Source organism: Pelophylax lessonae (assembly GCF_965119305.1).
Source record: "Pelophylax lessonae genome assembly, chromosome: 1".
Taxonomy (NCBI): domain Eukaryota; kingdom Metazoa; phylum Chordata; class Amphibia; order Anura; family Ranidae; genus Pelophylax; species Pelophylax lessonae.
The window spans coordinates 57,335,520-57,356,653 of NC_138768.1; the positions used below are offsets into that span (position 1 = coordinate 57,335,520).

Here is a 21,134-nt window from a genome sequence, read left to right on the forward strand (position 1 = left end):
ACGCGTATTTGAGCAGTCACTGGGTGGCAAGCTTCTGCAAATGCCAAAAAGACATCATCCCAACTACACAAGTGCAGAATTTCTCCAGAAGATTGACTATGATTCTTAAAGCTGAATTCCAGCCTTTTCTTCAGTCTTGCACAGTTGCACAGCTCTTCTGTACTGAAATTGCTTACTCTGATTTCACTCCACACTGTGACCTTCTCACAGTGTTCATTAGAAGCTACACCAAGCCAGACAGAGCCCGCTTCATTTCCTGGCTGGAGGACATCCAACATCCTCCAGCCATTTCCTCTCTAGTCTTTCTGTCATTGGTCCACCACATTCATTCATTTCTGTTCTTTAAACCATGGAGGCTTAGCATCACATTTGCATGAACAAGGCCATCTGCATGCAACTGCAGTCTGCCCAGGGACGCCCACGCCTTCAGGATGAAATCCACCCATAATAAATGATGCTGTACTTTGATTAAAAAATGTTACTTTAATTTTTTAGGCAGTGTGTGTATATATATATATATATATATATATATATATATATATATTTATACACACACACACACATCCAATTCCATTTCATCTCTGCTTAATTGCTGTCCATTATGGGGACATCAGGTATAGAATTAAAGAATATATATGTAATATGCACCACAATCTAGGTAAATATCCCTGATGAGCTTCCCTGCTGGAGACGAATCATATATGGCTTTATGTAAGTGGTGCCATTAAGTAAATGCCTGCTCAGTACTCCAGCACAATGCTCTCCTGTCTAATTGGCTTTCAATTCTCTCCCTGTTTTATGCCTCTGAAAACTGAGGGTGTGCCTTTCACCCCCTTTTTTCCTAATTAAGTCACATAATTGGTGGGAATGAGCCATTTGGGAGCTAATGTTTCTTCGGCAGTTAACAGCAAAGTGACTAAATGTTGTTGACTCTAGAAAAAAAAAAAGAATGCTGGTAATTTCATAAAAAAAGACTGCTGGGTCACCTTTGCCCCGCTGGGGGTGGATGTTCCATATTCCGAGCGTTTTGAAAAGACAGTGTTTAGTGCATTCTAATTAATGTAGAAATATGTTCTTTAAATAAAAGCCTAAAGCAATTAAGAGGAATGATGATAGGAAAACAAGTAGCTGAAGTGTTCATCACAGATGTTTTTTTATTTTATCAATGTATATAGCACCAATATATTCAGAAGCGCTTTGCAGGGAAAACTTAGCCGTTCACATCAGCCACTTCCCCAGTGGAGGTTAAAATCACTCTTTGGCAGTTCTATACATTCAGTTTGGTCAATGTATTGGGCTACCCATGGCTTTAGCCTTAAAGCAGACCCTTTAAATGAACTTCCTGTAATCTACTTTCTCCCTCCTTCCTTCTACAACATTTAGGACAAGTACATTTTTTTTCTTTCCTTATAAAGTGGTATGGCGCGCCACTTCCAGATTCCTTGCCTAGACGAGGATGACAGGAATCATCTACCTGCTGTCTCTTTGGAATTTCACATCACACATCCCAAGAGACAGTATTCCAGAGAATAAAGTATTGTGCAATGTTGATAATGGCAGAGACCTGTGGTATATTTGCACATGCAAATGGTCAAAAAGGCCCTACCATTTATCAAAGCAGTCCTTGAGCTCCAGTCAAGTGTCTTTGCCTAGGCTGAGATGTTATCACCAGTCTACTGCAGGCAGGAAGAACCTTTTTCCCATTTGCCACCTCCTTACCCTCTTCACCAGTAAACATGTTGCAACACTGGACCATTGTAGCAAGTCACCAGGTGGAAAGCTGCGCAGGGCCAGTGCTTCCACTAGGCAAACAAGGCAGCTGCCTAGGGCGCATTGCCACCTAGGGGCGCAGCCACGAGTCAGCACTCACGCTCCATCATGAATGATCCTTGTGAGCTGAGGAAAGGGGTGGCAGTGGGGGAGGAAGAAGGGACAGAGGAAGATGCCAGGTGTCTGGGGCAGTGGCAGAACTACCAGGCCCTGGCTTTCCACCATTGTTGGGGGAGCCCCAAGGGGTAGGAAAGGAGCCCACCTGAATGCTAGCTGCATAATGATCCTCTTCGTCTGGAGCTGAGCGGCCTAATCCCTGGGCGGGAAGTGACTCTTTAATCTAAGCTGGTGGGCAGCCGATCATTTCCCTAGGTCGGTATTAAGCAGGGAGTGGAGGAGAGCTGAACCTGCCTAGGGCGTAAAACAGTCTAGCACCAGCCCTGCATGTAAGGAGGCTTGTGAATGGCCATGTAAGGGTGCCAAGAGCACAAGTCTCTGTCCCACTTCTTCTCCTGAAAGAATAACAACCCACATGCTTGAGGTTTTAATCTCCTGCCATCTTGTGGCTATCTCCTTGCCAGAAGCCTTCTCACAGCATTGACCTTTATATTCCATGGAAGGAATGTCCACACAAATAGTTAGGATTTTACTGATATTACTTTAAGATGGCATTACAGTCATATCATGTAGACTTACTATCTGGGGTCATTTTACAGCATTTTGTCAAAAACCTATAGTGGACGAACTTCAGCAGTCACATGTGAAAGCAGCACATTGTAGTAAGCTATATTCCCTACTGTCTCTTTCCTCCCGAGCCATCAGTGCTCATTCAGAGGGTCCTGGTTTACCTTAGGCTGTCTGTGTATAGCTTGCTGCTTCTTTCAGATAGTCTTTCTGAGACAGGATCACTGCAGTGTCCTCCAGGGGAACAACCTCACTCTAGGGAACACTTGGCCTCGCCTAAAAGGCTTTTGCAACCCGCCCTAGCCTCCTCCACCATAAGAGCCAGGATATCTACAGCCGGCTCTTCTGGGTGCAGGTCTACCTCTCCCTGTTGCCCAGGCCTGGCCAGGGCCTCCACTTTCTGACTACACCTAGGTGATAGTGGGATCTCTGGCTCCCATGCCCCAACTGCCCTAGGCCTCCTCCCAACCTGGCTTTTATGTGGGCACTGACTCACCCATTACATCACTACAGGAGGGCTTGAGCTAAAAGGGACCTAGCACCTGATGACACTATTCTCTGTAGCCAGACACTATTCTGAAACATAGCCACCTAGTGGAAGACAAGTTAACTACACCTGCTTACATGCAGCAGGGGCTAACCTGTGTCAGATATGTGTATACACAGCCAAGAACTGTACAAGCACCAGGATTTCCAGGAGTGTGTCATCTCAGAGATGGCATCCCATTCCAGGAAGTAGATGAACAAAGATGTTGCCATCCTTCTGTTGATGTCTAGGGAAGAATTTTGATCTCTGTGAGATGTAATAAATACCTAGAGGTGTTACATAATACTTAGTATGGGTGCAAAAAATATATCTGATGCTAGGTCAGCTTTATGAAACGAAACTCACAGATATGCTGGGCCCCTTCAAAGGCAATTTTAACCAAATTTTAAAGCATTTGGTAGTCTAGTATACGATCTAGCATGAAATAAATTTCAGTCTCATTCATAACCTCCTATTATGTTCACCAAAAAACAAATCTATGAAATGCACCCAGCTCCCAGCATCGCATCCTCCTGTAGATTGCATGGCGCAGTGTCATTTTTCTATATTTCAGCTATCAAACGTGATTAAACTTGTCCACGCTGTGTCCTCTGAGACGTTAATGTGACATATGATGTCAATCAGTATTTAATCATTAAAGATGAACTCAGTAGAGTCGCCTATTTTGAACAGACTTTAGAAGACACGCGGTTATTGATCCCATATGCTTTCCCTGAGCCTCAGTTTTGCAGAAGATATTAAGGGACATCTCCAGCAGAAAAATAAATATCTTTTTCAAGCACTTCAACCACTGTCTACTCGCAATACATTTTCTTTTTCTGTGCAGCCAGTCAATATTCCATCTGAAATAAAATGCTGTTAGGAGGTGCCGAACCTAATCTGAGCTTTATAAAATCCACAGGGTTTATATACGGGCTGTGGACTCTCTTCACGCAATGTCGTGCTGCTATATCCCTTGATCTTTTATTGCAGTGGTTATCAACCATCAGGCCATGACCCACTGCTGGGCCGCGGCCTTCCTTCTCCCAGGGCTCCAGCTGGCTGTAGATCTCTTTACCTCCCACAGTGCCTCGCAGCTCTCATAGTGACCCTAAACCTCCCATAGTGCCCCACGAACCCCCCAGACCCCCTGAGAGACCTCAGCCTCCCACAGTGCCTCCTAAAGTGCTCCCCAGCCTGCTGCAGAGCATCCAGCCTTCCATAGTGTCCCCCAACCTCCCATAGTAACCCACAGTGCCCCCTGAGAGACATCAGCCTCCCACAGTGCCCCCCCTTCCAGGCTGCTGCAGAGCATCCAGCCTTCTATAGTGTCCCCCAACCTCCTATAGTGGCCCTCAGTGCCCCCTGAGAGACATCAGCCTCCCACAGTGCCCCCCTCCCAGGCTGCTGCAGAGCATCCAGCCTTCCATAGTGTCCCCCAACCTCCCATAGTAACCCACAGTGCCCCCTGAGAAACATCAGCCTCCCACAGTGCCCCCCTCCCAGGCTGCTGCAGAGCATCCAGCCTTCCATAGTGTCCCCCAACCTCCTATAGTGGCCCTCAGTGCCCCAAGATCCCCTGAGAGCCCTCAGCCTCTCACAGTATCCCCCACCTTGCTGCAGAGCATTCAGCCTTACATAGTGCCTCCCAACCTCCCATAGTGGAGCCTTCAATAGTGCCCCCCAACCTCCCATAATTGCCTATAGTGCCCCCAGCCCCCCTAAGAGACCTTAGCCATCCACAGTTCTTCCTGCAGTGCCCCCCAGCCTGCTGCAAAGCATCCAGCCTTCCATAATGCCCCCAACCTCCCATAGTGGTCCACAGTACCTCAAGGTTCCTCAACCTCCCACAGTGTTTCCAAACTTTACAGTACCACCCTAGCTTGCTGCAGAGGCTCTAGCCCCCCCCCCCCCCACAGTGCCCCCCAACCTCTGACAGTGTCCCACCACAGTGCTCCCAAGCTTACTCCAGAAACCTCACCCCTACAGGGCCCCATTTTGGACCTTCCATTATTTTATTACATGTTTTCAAATACCATACGTTTTTGGATGAGTATACAATTTTTTTTTTTTTTACTTTTGGGGCATTCTTAAGAGCCGGTTAACATAGAGGCGACACAACTCCTTACTACTTCAGGGGCGACTTGTGCATTACCGTGCACCACGACTTCGGAACGACTTGCAGGGACTTCACATAATGGAAGTCTATGCAAGTCGCTCCGAGGTCGCCCCAAAATAGTACAGGACCCTTTTTCTAAGTCGGAGCAACTTGTGTCGCTCCTATTAGAACGGGTCCTGTAGCGGTCAATGGGCCGCGAGGGAGTGCGACTTGTCAGGCTGACAAGTCGCCTGACAAGTCGCGCTAGTGTGAATGGGCTCTAAAGGGTCTGTCCATCCAAAATTATCTTTTAGTTAGCGGTGAAGAGTAGCTGGCTGAGTCAGCCCCTTGCTTCTTAAATATCTTGGATTGTCCAGCATTGAGATCTTCGTGCTCTAAATCCTGAATCCGTTCATGCCCACCTGGGAGTTTGCGTATTTTCACCCACTTTTGTGTGTTCCAGTTGCTCCTGTTACATTCTCCGTAATGTAAAAGAAAAGTATAATGGGCACAGCAGAGCCAATAATTTAGCTCAGAGCTCTGACCAATAGTCATCAAGAAATGTTAGAAATTGTCAGATGTTTTAACTGCTCACTCTCCACAAAACATTGAAATATCAGGAAAAGGATACTACATTCATGATAATTACATTACATTTGATATAAAGTGATGTTAAGTGGAGTAACAAAAATCAGAGCAGACCAGACAGCTGCTCTGGTGCCTGGGATAAGAGGGTACCTCATTGGAGAGCTGTTACAGATGTGGGGGCCCCATCAAGGTTTTGCTATAGGGCCCATAAAATGTAGTTACGCCCCTGCTGATTTTTTTTCTCATTCTATCTAAGACTGACACAGACCTGTTTTAGCAGGACAGGAGACTTGAGATTTTTCTCAGTTGCAGTTCAGCAGCACTTCCAGGTCTTGTCCTTTTCCCAGCCTGTGACTGGACAGTGAAAGGAGAAGCAGCACACTCATGAGGTCATCTCTCTGGCGCTCTGCTCTCTCCTCCTGTCTTCATATATTTTTTATGCAGGAATCCTCTTGATTACAAATTTATAAACTCCAAAACATTCACATAAAAAGCTAACTGATGATGGGAAAGTTCTTACATTTCTTTCACACTGGCTGTAGATCCATCCACCCTCTGTAAAGTTACCTACAGTGGATCACTTTTCAGAAGGAGGTAGAGCAGTGGCTTCCAGATGTTCAGGAGGCATTTTTTCCAGCTGAATGGGGATTTTGTATAGAAACATTGAACCGTTAGCAAGTATATGGCTTAAAGTTGTGGCATGACCCCATTGACTTCAGCATCTAAAGTTAAAAGGTTTGGAGGAGGATACATTTTCTCTCAAGATTATGAATACTCAACCTTCTTAGGATCTCAGCAAAAAGATTGAAGCGTGTGATATGGTAAGTATATATTTATTGTTTTTACATCATTAATGTAGTGATTTTAAAGTCCTATAGAAAATAACGCCATGGGGTGGCCAAATATAATATTTCTCAATTTAAATCAATAAAAAATGTTCGATTAGCACAGCAAATAGCCTAAAAACATCCCCCCACCCCCATTCTCACAGAGCAAATTTCATGCACTGGGTGAATTGCAGTGCAAATTTTGCAAATGGAATAAGTAAACCTGAACTTTTAGTACAAGGACCGCTTTAAGAGCAGTATAAACTTTTACAAACATTTGCAATACTTTTCCTGCCATGAAATATGCCCAGAATAAATATACTTTGTTTTCAAGAAAAATTAGATATAATAAACACATACTTGGAATGCATTCTTCTCTAACTAATCCCTGTTTGAACAGATACTGAAATTATTTGCACTTTATCATGGTTTTCCCGAGCAGACGCATGCTTTATTTATTGTGTTGTTGTGCCGTTTATTACATCGCATTGCTGGATTTTGATACATGGTCTTATTTGTTTTTGTGCTCTCAGACTTATGTTTGTATCAAATATATCTACAATTTCTCTGCCGCTGAGTACCGAAAGGCAATGTATGGCGAAGTACTGGATTTTTTATGAAAAGTTGTTTATTTTGAGTAATAATGTTTGCTGTTGAAGGCCCTTAAATTTAAAACCGCAATCTTAACCGAAAAATGTGCTGTGAGATGTGTTATCTCATTAAATATACTTTAAAGAAGCAAGCATGCGGCAAGTAATGTCAAATGGTTGTGCTAGTACCATTCAGGAAGCATTGAAACTGTGATTAAAAGGTCAGAAGGTTCACTTGGGTGAAATATTTCATGCAGTCTAATTTACCGGTTTTTCATGGCACTTCTGGAAGGGACTGCAGCCTCTTTGCAGCTGACCCTAGACTGGCGTCACAATTATGTGTTGGGATAATGAGCAGAGACAGAGGAAGAAAAATAAAGAGAGGCATAAATGTATGGATTTCTTTTCTTTCGACTACAGGATGAACAAGAGAAATTAAAAAGATTCCTCCATCCATGCTAAACAAATTTTCACCGACGGCTATAGCATTGTAATAGCCGAAACCTGTGGATGTTAGAATACCTGAACAGTGATTGCATTTGGTTAGATGCAGCCATTGGTTGTCCGAGATTTTTTAACCCAGCTCATTCGGCAAAAGTAAATTGAAAAAAAGTAAAAAATAATTGTGGTGGTGCTGGCAGTGCAACTTATGGCTCAGGAATCTGCAAAAGTTTGAGATGTGTATGGCAACCTTTAGAACAAGGGAGAAAATTAGAGCAAAATTAAAAAAAAAGAGGGAATAAGGATAGGACAGACGGAAATAAAGAGAGAAGGGGAAAAAAAGATAAAATGGAAAGAAAGAAGGGAAAGAAAGACAGAGAGAGGGGAGGACGATATAAGAGCAAGGAGTGACAGGGAGATGGAAAGAAGGAAAGGAAAGGAAAGGAAAGGAAAGGAAAGGAAAGGAAAGGAAAGGAAAGGAAAGGAAAGGAAAGGAAAGGAAAGGAAAGGAAAGGAAAGGAAAGGAAAGGAAAGGAAAGGAAAAGAGCAAGGAGAGACATGAAAGGAAAGGAAAGGAAAGGAAAGGAAAGGAAAGGAAAGGAAAGGAAAGGAAAGGAAAGGAAAGGAAAGGAAAGGAAAGAGCAAGGAGAGACATGGAGATGAAAGGAAGGGAAGGAAAAGAAAGGAAAAGAGCAAGGAGAGACATGGAGATGAAAGGAAAGGAAAAGAAAAGAGCAAGGAGAGACATGCAAAGGAAAGGAGAGGAAAGGAAAGTAAAGGAGCAAGGAGAGACATGGAGATGAAAGGAACGGAAAGGAAAGGAGCAAGAAGAGACATGGAGATGAAAGGAATGGAAAGGAAAGGAAAAGAGCAAGGAGAAACATGGAGATGAAAGGAAGGAAAGAAAAGAAAAGGAAAAGAAAGGAAAGGAAAGAGAGATATGGAGATGAAAGAAAAGGAAAGGAAAGAAGAGACATGGAAATGAAAGAAACGGAAAGGAAAGGAAAGGAACGAAAAGGAAAGGAGGGAGATAGAAGGGAGGAAGGTAAGAAGGAAAGGAAAAAGGAAGAAAAGGAGGAAAGAAAGAAGGGGAAGGAAGGAAGGAAGGGGAAGGAAAGGAAGGAGGGTGAGGGAGGATAGGAGGATAGGAAGGAAGGGGAGAAAAAGGAAGAATGGGGGAAGGAAGGAAGGAAGGGGAAGGAAAGGAAGGAAGGAGGATGAAGGAAGGAATAGGAAGGAAGGGGGGAAAAAGGGGGTACAAAGACAGAAGAGAGAGAGAAAGAAAATACAAAGTCTTCTCTCCTTTCTCCAAGCTCACTGAGATATATTATGAAGACAGGAAGGAAGGATAGAGAGAGATAATGAGAAGAGGGGAGTAATAAGATAGAAAGAGAGATAGAGAGAGAGGATGTAGGGAGGGGGGGGAAGGTATAGTGAAAGCATAGGGGTACCAGAAGACATGGGGTGGAAAAACAGAATCAAAGAGCGAAAGAAATTGAATTAAGACAAAAAAGTAAAGAGTTGGAGAGAGACATAGTGGAAAAGAGAAAGTGATGGGGCGGGGTGGGGGAGGAGAAGGTGATTGGGGAATAGAATGAGTGAAAGGGTAGAATATTGATACTGTGGGGGAGATTTACTAAAACTGGTGCAGCTGTGCATTGTAACCAATCAGCTTCTAACTTCAGCTTGTTCAAATAAGCTTTGTCAATAAAACCTATAATCGGATTGGTTACCATGCACAATTGCACCATATTCAGTGTGCACCAGTTTTAGTAAATCTCCTCCATTGTATATGATTATTTTGTCTTTTCCCTTGTCTTTCATATTATTCTCAGTAAATTTACACAGCTACTAACTTTAAGAATTTGAAACATTATTTTTTCCTCCCATAGTCCAGGCCTCTTGTTGTGGGAGAATTTACCGTTTATATAAACATAAATAAAATGTTAATAAGGCGCAGATCTAGTGTGGTAACCGGCTGCTAATCATTCCTCTTTGTTATGCCTCGGAGGACATATATAACGGCTACAGCCGGCTGCCGACAACAAGTCTTCTCTCCTTTTTCCGAGCTCGCTGAGATATATTATGAAGACAGCTCCAGCCATTACGTTGCTTGCAGAAATGATCGTTTGGCCGAAAAGTGGCCACATATTAAAATACTGTGGGGCCAGCAGTTTTTATGTGATGCATCTCTTATTAAATCACAGGCAAGTTCGTTACTTGTTATTCCCCAACACTGAAATTTATGGTCAAGTTGTGATTCAGTTTTATGCTCGCTTTTCAATAAATGATTGCAGCCTGGGAAGCTGGACCCTTCAATAATGCATGACCCGTAGTTATGCGAAAGGCTTGCTAATATAATTGGTACTTGTTTAGCTGTATTTCACTTGTTTGGGTTGTCAGCTTTTTGACACCTACAGAAAAAAAACCCAGTAGACTTAATATTGCAGAGAGGCTACCATAGCAGCTATAGGAAGTTAGGTAAGGAGAGTTGAAGGGGTCAGACAGCTGCTGGGTGGCTGGCTGGAGGGGTGATGGAATTCTTAAGTTCTTCAATGGTTTGGATTATTTAGACTAGTCTAAGATGTCTATTTCGTGGTGGGTTTGCTGTACAATTAGGGTCCATACACAATAGGCTTAAAAACGCTACTTCTATAGGAGTTTTGTGTTTTGCCTTTAGAAGAAGCTCAATGATATCTTATGTCTCCGTGCACATTGGGACGTTTAGAGGCATATTTTAGGCTCAGCATTTAGAGACAGAAAAAAACCTTCTGGTTTATGCTTTTGAGAGGAGTTTCTAGCGGAAAAAAAACATGTGGACAGAAACACTCTATATGAATGTTTATTTCTGCCAAGGTAACTGGCGTTTCTTAAAGCCCAATGTGCATAGACTCCAAATTTTAGGTGACCAATAAACCTAAAACAGTTTGTAAAATGAAAGTCCAAATCCATCCAATTTTTTTTATTTCTTCTTGGATAAAGCCAAAGGATTAGAACCCTTGTCAGGAACCCTTATCAGGATCGTATTGCCTGTGTCCTTGGACAATCAACATTCCCACTGGCAGATTGCAGTGTGATTTGATTAAAGTGTATTTATAGCAACAAAAAAAAGCCTTGAAAAGAGTGGCAAAGAGTTAATACCATAATTTATCATTTGTTGTATCTCATTGGGGAAACTTCCCTAGACTTCAGTTGTTTCAGTAAACTTTCAACTTAGACAGCTGTCGTCGGATCTGGTGTTGCCATTGGCGGTCTTGGTGGCAATGGCTTACAAGAAAAAAAGAGCGGGTGAATCTACCACCAACGGGAACACAGACAGCACTAAAAACATGTGTGCATAGATGGCAATGGACCCTTAAATTATTATTTTTTTAAAATATTTAAACTTTATTTGGTTTTCCATATAAAAAGATTTACACACCATTAAATAATACACATAAGTAAGCATTAACATACAGTCTTCGTATTTTTCCCATTCCCCCGCCCCCCCACCCACACCTCTACCCTACCCTAAGTGCGCCACTCACTCTTCTTCCTCCTCCCCCTTCCCAATCTCCCCACTCTATTCTACTTCTTCCCTTTGCTATTTTTTCTTTATCTCCGCATATTTCTTAGTTTTCTTGCATTGTATCCATCTGTTTCATATACTGGCGAATGTTTCTGCCTAGTCATCTTCCCTGCCACTCAAATACTCAATTTTATATATGTATTCAATCCTCTCAAACCATTCTAATTGTAGGTTTTCCTGGGTCTTGTCATTTTTTTGGTATTACGCTCTTTGGTGCATTTATTAGATGTGACACTACTGTACTTTTATATTGTTTTTTAGTGGTGCTTAAATTATGAAATAGGCAGAGCCGTGGGTCATCAGGGATCTCCGCTCCCCTACATATTGCAGTACATCCTGCCAATATTCCAGTTTCTTCGTGCAATCCCACCAGAGATGTGCCATGGTGCCTTTTTGATTACATCCTCTTCATAGGGCAGAATCTTTTTTTCTGATATTTGTGTGCCTTGTCAGGTGTAATGTACCATCCTGCCAAACATTTGTAGTTCCTTTTTATCATATTTATGTCTGCCGCCATCCCATGTTCAGTAGTTTGCTCACTTGTTGCTCTTTTTATATGTGCTTGTTGCTCTTTTATACGTCAACCCCCTTAAATTATTCTTATTATCACCCTATAAGGTTGAAGTCGGTTGGATATATGGTGTCTGAACATTAGGTTGGAGGCTTCTGCCTACTATAGGCTTTTGTTGGTCAATTTGGGCTTTGAATAAATGAACTGAAATTTGAATTGAAGCACCACAACTTCAAATTAAAGTGTAAATATACTATAGGTTTATTCAAAAGTCAAATCAGGTGCAGACTGGGCACATGTCCAAAGTGTTTTGGGTGCCAGGTCTTGCCCCTAAATCGGGGCTTAAAATATGGGAAATGTTGTATATGGACTAGGTAGCAAAAAACTTTTGACTGGTGTATTTAAAAAGGCACATGCTTGAAATCAACTTACATTAGCAGAACAACTTTTGCTAAAAAAATGCCAGTTGCTGACTAGTGAATGTCGCTCCCCAAAACACAATAGGGTTGATTTTCGAAAAGTGGATAGTGCAAAATCTGGTGCAGCTCTGCATAGAAGCCAATCAGCTTCTAGTTTTTTTTTTTGTCAAAGCTTAATTGAACAAGCTGAAGTTAGAAGCTGATTTGCTACCATGCACAGCTGCATCAGATTTTCCACTCTCCACTTTTAGTAATTCAACCCCAATGTGTACAGTCTCCACCTGATTTTACTTTTGATTAAATGTGGACCATTAACCACTTGCCGACTGCCTAACGTCTATCTACGTCGGCAGTCAGCCCCTCACAGGCAAAGCACTACGTCGCTAGGCTGTGAGTCTCTAGGGAGCGAGCGCGTGCCGCTGGAAGCGCGCTCCCGCTAGCTCACGGACCCCTCACTTGCGATCGTCGGTTACACCGGGAGAAAGGCAGGCAGCTAATGTAAACAAAGCCGCCTGTCTTTCTCCCCTGTGTAACAGCAGAGATCATACGGTCCTGCTATGTAGGACCGTAGATCTCTGCTTTTACATGAAAAGCCACATCCAATCACAGTTAGAAGCACGCCCCTAGGGACACACTTAACCCCTCCTTCTCAAATAAAGTTAACCCCTTCCCTGCCAGTGTCATTTTTACAGTAACAGTGCATATGTATAGCACTGATTACTGTAGTAATGTCACTGGTACCCCCAAAAGTGTCAAAAATGTTAGTCAAGGGTCCGATCTGTCCGCCGCAATGTCGCAGTCCCGCAAAAAAAATCGCAGATCGCCGCCATTACTCGTTAAAAAAAAAAACAATAAAAATGACAAAAATCTTTCCCTTAGTTAGTAAACGCAATAACTTTTGCGCAAACCAATCAAAATACACTTTTTTTTTTTACCAAACATATGTAGCAGAAAACAAATTGGCCTAAAATGTTAAAAAATGTAGATTTTTACATTTTTTTGGGGGGGGAATTTCATATAAAAAAATTTGAAAAATATTGTTATTTTTGCAAAATTGTCGCTCTTTTTTTGTTTATAGAGCATGATCAAAAAATCGCACAGGTGATCAAATACCACCAAAAGAAAGCTCTGTTTGTGGGAAAAAAGGACGTCAAATTAATATGGGTACAGCGTCGCACGACCGTACAATTGTCCGTTAAAGTCACGCAGTGCCGAGTCGCAAAATAGGCCCTGGTCAGGAAGGTGGTAAAATCTTCCGGGGCTTAAGTGTTTAATAGCACAGTGTGGTGCTTCAATACAAGATTAATTTCAGCAATAAAAACTTGCCAGTGGCTCTAAGTCTTTCCTACTCTAACCACATCTGAAAAAAGTGACTATACATACATGGGGGAAATATTGCTGATACTCATTAGAACTGAAGAAGCTACTTGGATGAGTGGTGAGGTGACACACAATCAATATTACAGAACAAGTCCAGTTGAAGATGACTGACTACTACTATCTGTCCAACACAGAGGATACTCCATACCAGCTATGTGCAGTTGCTCTTCTTTCTCACTTCACATAAGCTTCATTTATATTGTGAACACTCAACAAGTGATAAAACATATGGCAATAGAGAGACAGCAGGATTACCCCCATATGCCAATGATTGAGATAATGATTGTTCTGTTAATTAACCTTGTAATTGTTACACGTACAATAGATTAAGCTCTTCACAATCACCCTGACAGAGTGACTAATTCCTCTTTCAGCATGGAAAAGGTTAAACCTTCATGGAGTACACTTTGAAGAAATTATATGACATTGTAATGCTTTACTGTAATAATAAAGTCTTACTAATATCCAATTTTGTAGGCATCTGGAGGGGGAGGTTCTACAGCTGCCCCTCTTTTAAACCATGTTCCCAATAAACTTGATCCTCCATCCATTTAGTTATTTAATTTAAAAACTACCTCCGTTCAAAGATATTCATGACTTTGCAAGTGCATCCCATGCTGTAGCTTTATTCGTCAGGGATCCAGTGGACACATTGGACTATAAAAAACCTATAATGTCCCTCCTTATTCTGCATATGCAATCCATTAGACTCACCATTATGAGAAGATTTGTATGTCTTGGCATAATCCAAAATTATCCCTAAACCTCCCTTCCCCCTCTAGATTATGTCTCATATATTTTTTTTTTTACCTTGCTCCTGTATTGTGAAATAATTTCTTATTACTTGCTGTGACATTTTTATCTTTGGCTTAGAAAATCTAAAGCCCCGTACACACGCAACGAATTTCCGCTGACCGGTCGTCAGTCTTTTGTCCAGAGTTGTGTTGGTTGGAATGTGCCTAGACTGCACACGAATTTTCCCGCATGACAAAATTCTACTTCAGAAGTGATGTCATGTGTTGGTTTGCTTTCTTTGTGTTCTTTCATCTCTGAGCATGCCCAGTCTTGCTCATAAGATTTTTCCCTGTCGAAATCTGTACTGACTGCACGAAAATCGGCCGTGTTTTGATGGTGGACAAAAATTTTATAGCCTGCACACCAGGATTTTTTCAGCCGAAAAGTCGGATTCGGTTGTTGGAAGCATCATACTAACAGGCCGAAAATCGGCAGATCGGTCTTCGGACGAAAATTCCCGCCTGAATTTCGACGCATGTGTACGAGGCTTAAGGCAGCCATTCTCACCCTGCAGTCCATGGAACCCTATGGTTCCTCCAGAGCAGCCTTTTTCAACCTTTTAAACACAGAGGAACCCTTAAAATAACTTTCCAATCAGCAAGGAACCCCTGCTAAAAATGACTATATCTACAACTAATGATAAATTAGTGTGATAGTCAGTGGAAGGAATGCTGCTTACACTTGTGGTCATTGGGAAGAATTACCCCCTTACAGATAGCTAAACGGATCAATGGTATCAGTGGAAACGTATCTGAGAGGCAAACATTTCTCATTGCCCAAAGAATCCTTGGCAACCACTGGAGGAACCCTGGTTGAGAAATCCTGCTCCAGAGGTTACCAGAGTTTCCTGGAAGCTGTGACTGATTGACCTTCCACTCGATGGTTCCTGTTTAGTTCTAAGCCAACATCACTTGGCAGAACCAATGGAAGAAGGCATTCCTCCCATTGACCAACAACGTAAGGAGTATTTTTCCCAGTGATCCACCAATGGATTGGTTCTTTTAGAGTACTCCGAGACCTGAAAATGATTTTAAGGGTAGAAAGGTTAAAGAGGAAGTAAACTTCCCTGGTTTGGTTGTACCTATAGGTAAGCCTATAATAAGGCTTACCTATGGGTACTGTTAATATCTCCTAAATTTGCACCATTTAGGATAAATTTACTATATGCGCTGCCAATGATGTAATCGGCTCTAAAGGAACGGCCGCCCGTGCTGTTTCTTCAGAGCCCTGTGCCGTGACCGGAGGCTCTGGCCACTCACAGCAACGTTAGTTAGGAGAAAACACCAGTTACGATGTCAGTCATCAAAGCGGTGTGGGGGCATCGCTGGAGGGCTTTGTTCTAAGGTATGTATTTCATAATGAGCTAGTATGCGATGCATACTAGCTCATTATGCCTTTGTCTTACATGTTTTTTTGTTTGTTTTGTTTCCCCAGGTTTTACAACCTCTTTAGGAAAGTCTAATACTAGGGGTGCTTTAGAAAGCTGGGACCAAACAGCGTATCTAGTAGTAGGTGGTCACATTCAATTGGACTTGTTCTGTAATGGTGAATACATTTTGTAGCTTGTCCAAGACACTTTTTCAGATTTTAAAGAGTATTGGGAAAATACCCCCTTCTTAGAACTAAAGAAATGACTTGGTGACCATTACCACAGTTGTTATTGCTGTCTTTGCCCATCCTTGGTAGTTCTACACTCACCATTTGTCCTGGTGAACATTACCACAGTTGATATTGCTGTCTTTGTCCATGCTTGGTAGTTCCACCCCCACCATTTGTGCTGGTGAACATTACCACAGTTGCTATTGCTGTCTATGTCCATGCTTGGTAGTTCCACCCCCACCATTTGTCCTGGTGACCATTACCACAGTTGTTATTGCTGTCTTTGCCCATCCTTGGTAGTTCTACACTCACCATTTGTCCTGGTGAACATTACCACAGTTGATATTGCTGTCTTTGTCCATGCTTGGTAGTTCCACCCCCACCATTTGTCCTGGTGACCATTACCACAGTTGTTATTGCTGTCTTTGTCCATCCTTGGTAGTTCTACCCTCACCATTTGTCCTGGTGACTATTACCACAGTTGCTATTGCTGTATTTGTCCATGCTTGGTGATTCCACCCTCACCGTTTGTCCTGGTTACTATTACCACAGTTGTTATTACTGTCTTTGTCCATCCTTGGTGATTCCACCCCCACCATTTGTCCTGGTGACCATTACCACAGTTGTTATTGCTGTCTTTGTCCATCCTTGGTAGTTCCACCCTCACCATTTGTCCTGGTGACCATTACCACTATTGTTATTGCTGTCTTTGTCCATGCTTGGTAGTTCCACCCTTACCATTTGTCATGGTGACCATTGCCACAGTTGTTATTGCTGTCTTTGTCCATCCTTGGTAGTTCTACCCTCACCATTTATCCTGGAGACTATTACCACAGTTGTTATTGCTGTCTTTGTCCATGCTTGGTAGTTTCACCCCCACTATTTGTTCTGATGACTATTATCACAGAAACAGAAAGTGTTCGGAATTTAAAAGTAATACAGTTGCCACCAGAAAAAGAGATAATGGAATCCTTCCAGTGAGGGCACCTGTGCTATTGCCAGCTGTCTAAGAGGGAAAGTTCCTACAGTTTGTACAGATCTTCTCCCACTTCCTATTGCATCTTACACAACTGAATACCAATAGCAAAAAATCATTAAACGGAAAAAAAACCTTTGCTTTTACATACACTATAACACCACTGCCAAAAATATTTGTTCTCTTCCTGCCATTGAGGCTGCATTGTCGAAGAATCTCTGGGCGATAATTGGTATTTATTTATTTGTCTTTTTGTAATTTGAGGCTTTCAGCTTCCTGATGACGGGTATAAATCACGCATGTACACACAGCGCGGACATGTTTATATCTATTAAGAGTCCCTAATAAGAAAAGGCGTTGTTTTTCTATTTTTTTTAACTTTAACACCCCACTGTGCAAGATTAAGATTGATTGAAGTGTTTTTTTGTCCCTTGCAAAGCACTCTTTAATTATTGTGCCATTATGCTAATGCATGCAAATGCTAAAAAGTGTTCCCTTGGTTGGGAGTACAGGGAGCCCACAACAAAAAAAAGCTTAAAGTGTTAGTCTAAAGTACAAATTAGTTTATTACATTACTAAACAGCCTTCTAGGATGCAGGTGTCCTGCGTAGAAAATAAACAGCATTGTCGTAAGGGATAAAACGCGTTGGTATAATGTTTTGTTGTGACGCACGATGTACTTAAAGGCGTTCGGAAAAGCAGTTATGCATGTTTATGCGGTTGTTTTGGCAGCTGTATGTTAAATTAACCTGCAATCTTGTTTATTAAAAACACAGGTAGTGGTGGGCTTTTCAGTAAGCTTGTTAATTACATTCTTGGTTTACACGTTTGTAAATGAATATAGTAAAGTCTTTCTTTAAAATGAAACAGAGACATTTTTTTTACTAAGCTGAAGTTGTTAAAGCTAAATTCCAGACAAATAGCCAAATAAATAAGTGCAATACATATATGTGAGTGGTTTTATCTGCCAAAAGATTTGTATTTATGTCCACCAGGTGCTGAGATTTGCACAGCTCTGCCACATAGCATGTCCCTATCGGACCTGATATTTCTCTGCTGCTGGTAAAGTAGTTGTAAACCTTGAAAATTAACAAAGCATGTCCTTCTAGAGTGTGTACTTGTCTCTATCCAATGCACCTATTGTGATTTCTGCCTCCTCTCTCATTCCTCTGCTGTCTGCATGAGTCATTTCTGACAGTCTGACACCTTACAATCCTGGGAGACTGCCTTGCCCCCCTCCAGCACACAGAAGGAGATTGACAGCCTGTAGAAGGCGGTATATGCATTCCCTCCACTCAGGTCTCAGTTTACACTCAGTTCTCTCCTCTATGCAGTACAGTGTGTGATATCACAAGCTGCACTTTTATCTCTGTTGGCTGTAGACACTTGGCCTAATGGCTAATTCAATCCCAAAGACATATATATTGTAGGAATCACTGCTTGCTGTAAGCCATTATAAAGGGGACCCGGTAATATTGAACATCTACTCTCTTTCTGTTTTAGGTTCCCAGGTTAAAAGCTTCTCTTCATTATGGTTCACCTCTGAGCCGTTAGATGTGGTTACCATGCGGGGGAGTTATGTAGTGTTAAACTGCTCAGCGGCCTCGGATCGAGGGTCTCCGACACTCAAGTGGAAAAAGGATGGCGTTTACCTGAACCTTGCCATTGACGACCGAAGGCAACAGCTGCCCAATGGCTCTCTTATAATACAGACTGTGGTACATTCCAGACATCACCGGCCGGATGAAGGTTCCTACCAGTGCGAGGCATCTATGGATGGTATTGGCGCAATTATTAGTCGAACGGCTAAAGTATTGGTTGCTGGTAAGTTTATTCCAAAGGCAATTTATTTATGTGAAATCATGTGTTGACAAGTTAATTGGGATAATTCTACCTTCAGGGTTTGGCCTGTTCACTCATTATCATCCACTAGAGAATCAGGAACAGACCAATAGGAGGAGACCTAGACTTAGACAACCTTGTTCTTCAGACAAGACAATTGTAATTGCAATTGGACCCCCCCAGAATGTGTTTTACATTCTAAGTCAGGGGTCTCCAAACTGCACCCAAATGCAGGCCTTTGTTTGCTTTTATCTGGCCCCTGGGGCACTATTTTCACCCATCTATACCAACTTTGGGGCATAATCTCAATGACACCAAATATGGGGCACAGTTCCTTCCAATGACGCCAACAATGGGGCCCTGTCACACCAAGTATGAGGTACAATTCCCCCAATTACAGCAACGATGGGGCAAAATTCCGCCACTGACACTAATGACGGGGCGCTATTCCTCCCACCCACTGACACTAAAGACGGGGTATTTTTTATTCCCACTGATGTTGGGATCTTTTCTACTCCCAATGGATACAGTCCAGCCCCACCTTAAAGTCAATGTAAACCCTCACATATATCCAATGAAGTGAACAGCCTTTCTTTTGTATTAGAACATTTTCTTCCTGTTTCAGCAGTGGGAAGGGAGTCTGGGCATATACTGTGTGTGAGCTGATTGGAGGAAAGGTGTGTGAGCTGATTGGAGAAAAGGCATACACCCCCTCTCCACATATGCAGAGGAATGGAGAAACCTGAAGCTGTGCTGTGAATAGACAAGCTCTCTGCTTATCTGTCTCCAATCCCTTCCCCAACACAAATTTCCAGCTGCTTTTATCTCCTGTGTCAGAGAACTTGTCAGAAGTTAACATGCTGATAACAGAGGAACAAAGCAGCAGAAAGACATGGGACTTAGGGCTCTGGAGAGAGATATGTAAACACTACAGATATATGTGCCCAGGTCAGATTTGATGAATGGGGTTTACATACACTTTAAGTCTGACAGTAAACTGGCCCTTTATTTACAAAGTTTTGAGACCCCTAAATAATTAAAGCAGATACACTATATTGTCCAAGTATTGGGGCGCCTGCCTTTACATGCACATTAACCTTAATAACATCCCATTTCTTAGTCCGTAGGGTTCAATATTGAGTTGGCCCACCCTTTGCTTCAACTATTCTGGGAGGGCTGTCCACAAGATTTAGGAGTGTGTCTATGGGAATGTTTGACCATTCTTCCATAAGCCCATCTGTGAGGTCAAGCACTGATGGGGATAACAGGGCCTGGGTCGCAGTCTCCACTCTGATTCATCCCAAAGGTGTTCTATCAGATTGAGGTCAGGACTCTGTGCACGCCAGTCAAGTTCCTCCACCCCAAACTTACTCATCCACGTCTTTGTGAACTATATAGAATATATAGTTAAAAACAAATCAATTAAAATCTCATATAAGCCTTAGCAATTTAATGTAATTTCAAAAGTAATTTTAAATATTTTTAAATTTGGAGCTTTTATTAAAATAATACTTGGCAATCCTGCCATTAAGGTCATTGCTTAGGTACTTCCCTTTATAGGGACAATGCCCTCTCCCTATATCCCAGTTGTGTTTCTATGTTGTCAGACAGGCTTTCAATAAAGACAACAAGGGGCAGTGCTGATGCGCACTGCGTAGGCATGGGATCTGTAGTGTCAGGAGAAATGCCATGTGGCCGTAGGACTGCATGGGTAGGAAATGGCTGCAGACGATCGTCAGCACTGAAATGCAAGAGGATAAAAAAAGTTAGTTTTCAGCTCTAATTTAAGTTTGACTCTTCCCTTTGTAAAATAAATAAAACACAAATTTTCCTAGAATTTAATTTAAAGTTGTGTCACCTATCTCACCACCTGTTCCTGGAATCTTTGCTCTCTTCAAAAGCTATAGCCTTCTAAAATATCTGTATATCTAAAACTTCAGTGTGTAGGATGCCTGGTGTCTAGGACCCCTACTGCATGCAGTATTTCCATCCACTGACCCTTACATCACTAAAAGGTTACACACACTCCATACAGCTATAGGCCAGTGCTATGGTAAAATGGTGCTGTCAAACAAGTAGTCCAAACAATAAGATATCACCAGTAGAAGACTAAGGACAGGACATTTATTTACCACCAGAAATATTTCTGAGCCACTGAGGACCCAGTCCTGAGGTTACTGTGCCAGATGAAAGGATCCTCAATGGCCCAGAAACATTGCTGTGTGTTGGTGGCCAATAAATGTCTTGTTCTTAACTTTAACTATGGTGGGCTGGTGATATCCTATTTGACTATGTCACTATAGGACCCAGCGCATTGAACAACAGCACACTGTGGAGAGGGCGTAAGCATCTCACTCTCAGATATGAAGAGTCTCAAGGTGTCCATAGCTCTTGAACATAGCAAAGATATCAGTAATGGGCAGGGCTTTTTTTCAGCAGGAACGCGGTGGAACGCAGTTCCAGCACCTCCAGCACTGAATATATGTAATGGCAAGGGGTGTGGGGTGTCTTGGAGGGTCT

The 21,134-nt window shown here is 42.4% G+C and overlaps 1 protein-coding gene across 4 annotated transcripts in view; it reads left to right on the forward strand.

The window, feature by feature from the left end:
- The window catches only part of DCC (DCC netrin 1 receptor), a 1,040,152-nt gene that overhangs the window by 373,752 nt on the left and 645,266 nt on the right, over positions 1 to 21,134 (forward strand). For all 4 annotated transcript variants that reach the window (XM_082267705.1, XM_082267706.1, XM_082267707.1 and 1 more), the window contains exon 2: positions 18,276 to 18,596. In XM_082267705.1, the coding sequence (XP_082123831.1) occupies positions 18,276 to 18,596 (321 nt within the window). The remainder of the gene's footprint in view (positions 1 to 18,275; positions 18,597 to 21,134) is intronic.